The sequence below is a fragment of the Drosophila willistoni genome, unplaced genomic scaffold (assembly GCF_018902025.1).
Source record: "Drosophila willistoni isolate 14030-0811.24 unplaced genomic scaffold, UCI_dwil_1.1 Seg169, whole genome shotgun sequence".
NCBI lineage: Eukaryota > Metazoa > Arthropoda > Insecta > Diptera > Drosophilidae > Drosophila > Drosophila willistoni.
In genome coordinates this window covers 1,116,156-1,123,894 of record NW_025814128.1, presented here as the reverse complement: position 1 = coordinate 1,123,894, position 7,739 = coordinate 1,116,156, and the positions used below count along the sequence as shown (strand labels likewise).

The 7,739-nt window shown below is 36.9% G+C and overlaps 1 protein-coding gene and 1 pseudogene across 1 annotated transcript; both read left to right on the top strand.

Moving 5' to 3' along the window:
- The first annotated feature begins 719 nt into the window (after positions 1–719).
- On the top strand, positions 720–1,388 carry LOC124460970 (annotated as a pseudogene).
- LOC124460984 (ribonucleoside-diphosphate reductase large subunit-like) lies at positions 1,375–2,500 on the top strand (the record flags this gene model as incomplete). The annotated part of the gene is made up of 1 exon (XM_047012574.1): positions 1,375–2,500. A coding segment is annotated over one exon (1,026 nt), but the record flags the coding sequence as incomplete, so codon positions are not given.
- Between the last annotated feature and the right edge of the window lie 5,239 nt (positions 2,501–7,739).

Genomic DNA, 7,739 nt, shown 5'->3' with positions numbered 1-7,739 from the left:
GCTCATACAAGCAATGACATAGTAGGCTAGCGGCAGCACTGTCGGCCCTTGCAGACGGTATTTAAAAGTTGGTCAGATGTTTGTAAAGCAGAGAATGAGACTTTTCCAACCCTATAAACTATGCTTGTTTGGCATGAGCAGTTGTGACGATATAGCCATGTCCGTCCGTGACTTTTAACAATAACTTCGTTACTGTTGAAACCATTGTTTTTCAAAATTTGTATTTCTTAGTTTAACTTTGATCAAAATCAGATGACTAAATCATGTAGCTCCTATTAAAACGATCGGTCGAAAACAGTGACTTATCAATAGCATTGTTATTTTTTAAGCTACTGTCTTAAAAATAATATTTGTCAGTTTACTATATACAAAATATACGATAAAAAAACATACTACAATGCGCAAGATGGTATGCCGTTCTTTCATAAGACTTTTGAGATCATGAAAACGTTTTTCTACTTCGAAGCTAAGGGAAGAGTAACAAAAAATTGGTTAAAACGGTATACAAACTTCGGCGCGGCCAAAGTTAACCCCGGTCCAGCTCTTTAGTTCTTTATGAACTGAAGTTATTTCACCTTTTCTCGTCATACCTGAAGCTTCTTTCCTATTTACGTCAGTTATTTTTGTTTAAAATTTACTATTTTCCTGCCGCAAAGCATATAACAAAAAATATTGTTGCTTTCTGCAACCTCTTTAGTATACTTTAAAATAAAATAACATTTTTTTCTTCTTATATTTTAGAGGTTTTCGAAGAGCTATACCATCATGTCAATAAAGAGACGAATAATCCTTCTCCAATGGTCTCTAGTTATCATTATAACATCGTTAAAAATAATGCAGACCGTTTAAACTCGGCCATGGTATATGATCGTGATTTTGGCTATAACTATTTTAGGTTTAAAACTCTAGAGCGTTCATATTTGCTTAAAATAAATGGAAAAGTTGCTGAGCGGCCACAGCACATGCTAATGCGAGTAGCCATTGGAATACATGGCGAAGATATTGATGCAGCTGGTGAAACGTACAACTTACTTTCAGAGCGATATTTTACTCATGCATCTCCAACACTTTTTGCTGCTGCCACAAATCGTCCTCAGCTATCGTCATGATTTCTCTTAACAATGACGTCTGATTCTATAGAAGGTATATTCAAAACAGTAGAACAGTGTGCAATGATATCTAAGTCGGCTGGTGGGATTGGACTAAACGTACATTGCATTCGTGCTAAAGGAACTTCGATATGCGGTACAAATGGCACTTCCAACGGATTAGTGCCTATGCTAAGAGTATTCAATAATGTTGCGCGCTATGTGGATCAGGGTGGTAATAAGAGACCTGGTGCTTTTGCCATATACTTGGAGATGAACCTATGATTTTAAGAAACTAAAGGAAGTAACCAAAATTGTTGCGAAAAATTTGAATAAAATAATAGATGTCAACTATTATCCTTTGCCAGAAGCCAAGAAGTCAAATTTAAAGCACCATCCAATTGGTATTGGTGTTCAAGGTCTAGCTGATGCTTTAATTTTAATGAGACTCCCATACGAGAGCAAACAAGCTTGTTTGTTAAACCAACAGATATTTGAAACAATTTACTTTGGAGCCTTGGAAGCTAGTTGTGAACTTGCCCAAATGTATGGTCCATATGAAACTTTTAAGGGATCTCCAGCGAGTAGGGGTATTTTTCAGTATGATATGTGGAATAAGAAACCATCTGATTTATGGGATTGGAACAAACTTAAGGCCGCTATTAAGGAACACGACATTAGAAACTCATTGCTTGTGGCGCCAATGCCTACTGCTTCCACTGCGCAAATCATGGGAAACAATGAATCATTCGAGCCCTATACCACAAATATATATACGAGACGCGTTTTGTCTGGTGAATTTCAGGTAGTCAACCATCACTTGTTACGAGATTTAACGGAACTTGACCTATGGGATGATGATATGAAAAATAAAATAGTTTCAAGCCGCGGATCCATTCAAAATATTGAAGTTATCCCTCAAAATGTGCGCGACTTGTACAAAACAGTATGGGAAATATCAGTGAAGTCCACGATTAAAATGGCGGCTGACAGAGGAGCATTCATAGATCAAAGTCAGTCTTTTAATATTCACGTGGCGGAGCCAAACTACGGAAAATTAACTTCAATACATTTCTACTCTTGGAAATCTGGACTCAAAACTGGAATGTACTATCTACGCACAAAGCCAGCAGCACATGCTATTCAATTTACAGTAGATAAAAATGCAAGTGCTACAATTATAAGCAGTCAAAATGGGTCGATTAAAGCAGAAGAAAAAAATGTTGATACTGAATTGTATCGAGAACGTAGAATGTCAGAAATGGTTTGTTCACTTGAAAACAAGGATGCATGCATGTCGTGTGGATCTTAGTTTTAGATCTGAGGTGGTCGATGAAAAATACATATATTTTACACCTTTCTAATATTGTTAAATCAAGCATTTATAAATAAAATCTATGGATTACCCGAAACTTTTTAATAATTATTTTAGCAGTCTAAAACTACGTCGTGAAAGAAAAATATGGGTCCGGTGTTGTCGATGTGAAAAGTGACAACATACATTGAAAAGGAGTGCGAGCAGCCCTGGTGACTTATGTCTGAGATAGGCTTGTTTTTGGAGGTTGGTTGGTACATTGGTTGTAGTGTCAGAGCACTATGGATAATATGGATGGACAATATTAGCTTTTTGTAAATGTAGGATCGGAAATAAAAATAAATACAAAAAAAGTTAATTTAAACTTTTGACTATTTTTGGATTTTAAATTGTTTTTCATTCTACTAAAAAATTGAATATGTGTAATAATAATTTTTTTATCTTAAGATCTTATCAGGCTTCAGGTCATTTGTTCCAAATAAAAATAAAACGTAGTTTTTAATTTATTTTTTCTCTGATATATTTCGGTTGCGCAGTTGCCCTGAAGACGGTTGCCATTAATCAGGGTAAAATAATTGATACATCTAAGAATCGGATACATCACATATCAGACGAGACTGTCCAAAGAACGATCAAAAGTGTTTTAAATGTGGTAAAGTAGGACATCAAATGGCACAGTGCAAACAAGAAAATCCAATTAAATACGAGAGAAATTCAAACGTGGTAGAAAATGAAGATGTAGTAATACAGCCGTCAAGCGAATTTACTCCGTCCGGGTTAGAACTTAAAAACATCGTATATTCTAACGTTATATTTAAAGAACTCGTAGATATTGGCGCTGGTTTATGTCTTATGCAAAGAAATATTTATTTTATGATTGGATCGAAACAGTTATTAAGCGGAACTAGACACTTACAGTGAAAGTGGAAAGTTATGTCTATGTTCATATTATTCATATCATTCATATATTCCATGTAGTGCCAGATCAGGACATAAGTTTTGATGCTGTACTCGGTCGAACGATATTGAACACTGTCAATAAAAGTGTAACAGCAAATGGATCTAAGTTTGCTATTCGCAACGATATAGATGTTTGTCTATAGTAGTCTTTGTCATAGTATGCCAAAGAGAGAACAAAATGAGTAAGATATTCAGTGGGCAGGAGAGATTGGAAATATATTCATCACAAATTTTAAAAAAAGGGATAAGAGTCTAGACATAAATCTTTCCAGTAAGCATGAAAATTATATTGAGCGACGAAATACCTGTGTATCAGCACCCGAGACGTTTAGCCCTTTGTAATCAGGAAATCGTTGATAAACAAATTCAAGAATGGCTAGCAGAGAAAATAATTAAAACCGGTACTTCTGAGTACGCGTCTCCAGTTGTCTTAGTCTCGAAAAAGAATGGTCAAAAGCGTTTATGCTGTGACTGGAAATTAAACGAAAAGATTCTTCATGATAATTTTCCTATGGCTTATATGGACAGCGTTTTAGAAATGTTGCAAGGTGCCAATATGTTTTCAACGGATTTTTTCAAATACCGGTAGTCGAAAGCTCTCAGAAATACACTTTTTTTGTTACTCAGAGTGGACAATTTGAATTCCTGTATGTTCCTTTCGGTATTTCTAATTCAGCTGCTGTATTTACAAGATTCATAATGGTTGTGTTACGAGACTTGATTAAAGCATGCTGTTTTGAATATTCCCATCCCAAGTAGCAAAAAGGGGTTACAAAGATTTTTGGGTCTAACTTATTTGGGTCTAACATAGTATTTTAGAAAGTTTATTGAAAGGTATGCAGTAATCGCCAAACCGTTGTCCGATTTAATGCATTACGATTCGAAGTTTGAATTCAAAGATATACACAAACTCGCTTTCGAAGAACTAAGAGCTGCGTTGACTAAAGAACCCGTCCTTAAATTGTTTAACCCGAAATTGCAAACTGAAATACATGTGGACGCTTCAAAATACGGATTTGGGGCAGCTTTGTTACAAAAACATCCAGAGGATAATTCATTTTATCCCGTTGAATATATGAGTCGTAAGATAAAATTGTGCGAAGAAAAGTATCATTCTTACGAACTCGAAGTGCTTGCTTTATGTCCTAGGATCTCGATTCACCATAGTTACTGATTGTAACGCATTCGCTATGACCATGAAAAAGAAAGATGATCCTTTGAGAGTTGCTCGTTGGGCTATTATATCTTCAGGATTTTGAATATGTTATTGTACATCGATCAGGTACTCAAATGAGGCACCTCGATGCATGGAGTCGTTTTGCATGTTTTATGCTTGTTGAGGACACTATTAAACATCGATTAAGAGAAGCCCAGTTGCAAGATGAGTGGACCAAGGCAGTAAGGACACTAGTCGAAAAAGAAAGTTATGAAGACTTCTTCTATATAGAAACCGAGATTCTCTTTAAAGACCCTAATTGTGAGTTGATTGTAGTGCCTTCGTCAATGGAACATGAGATTATTAGACTTGCGCATACCCAGGGTCATTTTTCCGTCAAGAAAACGCAAGATTTGATCCAGAAATCATAGGTAAGGATAATAGGAGCACAGGCGTAGATGAAGTGATACGGTGTTTAGAAGTTCAAGCAACAAATTTGGGGAACCCAGTACGATTAATATCTGATAGAGGCTTTACTTCTCATATCTTCAAAAAGTATTGCGAGGATCACGACATCGTGCATTTATTGATTACCACCGGAGTACCGCGAGGAAATGGGCAGGTTGGAAGGATTCACAAGATTGTTATTCTAATGTTAGCTAAAATGAGTTTAGATAATCCAGCTTCATGGTATAAATACGTAGGGAAAGTTCAGCAAATCATCAACGATACGGCACCTAGAAGTACCAAGATAGCTCCTTTTAGGATCCTAACCGGTATTGGAGGCAGTTGAAAATATAAAACGAATTCAGAAGGAGAACAAGAAGTCAGCTAATCTAAAGAGAAAAGAATCTAATCTAAAGCGAAAACAATTCAAAATAAATGATTTGGTTTCTATTAAGCGTACCCAATATGGCGTTGGTCCGAAACTTAAAGGAAAGTATTTAGGAACTTATAAAGTAACGGCAATTAAAAATCATGGAAAATATGAAGTAGAGAAAGTTGGACAGGCGGAAGGGCCTAATAGGACATAAACTGTATCGGAATATATGAAATTGTGGGGACCGTCATTCGGGTCGAATGTACCGTCAGGAGGGCCGAATGTGAGAAATGGCATTGAGAGACATACATATATTCTTGATCAGCATGAGAAGCTGAATCGATATAGCCATGTCCGTCTGTCCGTCCGTCCGTCGGTCTGTGCAAATCAACTAGATCTGACTATAGACTTCGTCAACACTCTAATGTACAAAAAACGGCACTTACGGTCGCCTGTGGACATTCACCAAATTTCGACGCAGCAAACATAATAGACCAAGAACAACATTACAACAAGCGTTATACTTTGGAGATGCTGCACATAATAAAGCTTCTGCTCTCTGACGTGACGGTCGTGTTTTTGCATATAGCTCCTGAGTTTTTATTAATATTTATTGTTTTCTCTCAGTTTTTAATTGTGCTTAGTTTTTTTACGCTTTCACTGGTGTTGTTCGCTTGACACCCTTGTGTTTTATTTCCATAATTCGCCAAATTAAATAGTTTAAACAGTTTTTCTGTTTCGTGATTAGTGTTTGGTGCATTTAATTTTTTTCTTTTTATTTTTTTTTCTCTATCGTCATTGCTTCTGGAGTTGCTCCCCTCATCGACCCCAACATACCATCAGTGCTAGTGGCTTTGTTGTTCTATCTGCTTTGTGCTTGTGCTCAGCTTCTCTCCCGCGTAATCACTTTTGTAAGGCCGCCTCTCAAAGCTCGGCTTATAACTGTTCTTGCACTCTCTCTCTCTCTCACTCACTCTAGATGTTCTCTTTGTTTTATAATTATATAAAATAATTATCTTTGTGCTGTGTTTTTAAATTTTTTCTATTTATTCTTATATATATAAATTTATTTATTTATTTTTTTTTTTTTTGCCTTGTGTTTCTTTTGGCTTTATAATGGCTTGTTGTCTACCTACTTGCAAGCATTCTGATCGTTTTGATGATCAGTATAGAGCAATATCTTGTTGGCTTTGCGATAATCTTATTCACTTAAAATGTGCTGGCCTCAATGGCCGCGAATACGACAAATTTTCTGGTTTGTCTGTGTCAAAGCCTGAGCTTGGCTTAATGCGCTGGACTTGCCCATCTTGTGCCAGCCAGCAGCTCGATTTTAGCCGTATGTATAGGGATCTTCGTTTAAAGTTTCTTTCTTTAAACAAACTGGTCAAACAGCTGTATAACGAGTGTGACTCTAGCGGACATTTATTGTCGCAATTCAAGTTTGTTCCACCTTCTGAGAAGTCGCCCAAGAAATGTACCCTTGAGTTGCCTCGCAAGCAGTCGCCAGCACTCTCTATTGCATCTTCTCCCATCTTACTTTCGCCTACACCGTCTTCTTGTCCCTCTTTATGCTCTTCTTTTCAGATTAAAGTACCCAGTACAAGCCCTGGTGTACCTCAATCTATCTCTCACGGGAACTCTAATCAATTACAGGATCATGCTGACTCTCAATCTCTTGCGGATTCCAATACTCCTCCGCCTTCACTAACTGTAGTCCCTCATCGCAAACAATTATTTATCTCTAGGCTCGCTTCAGATACTTCTGAGTCGTCTGTGGTAGCTTACATTGGTAATATATGCCCTGCTAAGTTTTATATCAAAAGTTTAAGTTTTTTAGGCCTCGCGAAATCTCCTCTTTTAAAATTACAGTACCAAATGAGTATTTCTCAGCTATGGTTGACACTAATTTCTGGGCAGAGGGCCTAGTTGTACACGAGTTTGCGCCCAATAAGCGCTCCCGTCCGTTGCCTGTCCACCTTCCTAATTAATCTTCTGCTTCAAAAAAACTAATAAAGTCTAGTCTTTGCATTCATTATCAAAATGTTAGAGGACTTCTTACCAAGCTCTCGAACCTGTTCTGTGATAGCCAAACCTTTTCGGCTGACATATTAGCTTTCTCTGAAACTTGGCTTAACTCCTCTGTTTTGGATAATGAAATTCTTTCTAATAACTTTATTTCTTATAGGCTTGATCGTGTTGGTCGTCGTGGCGGTGGAGTACTCATTGCTGTCAACTTGAATCTGCGTTCAAGTGTTGTGCCGATTGACCTGCCCTTAGGTGTTGAGTTTATTTGCGTTGAAGTTATATGTTCCAACTTTATCTTATTTATTTCTTGTTCAAATATTCATCCAGCTTCTGATATCATGACCTATATGCACCATTCTGATGCTTTGCAAACTT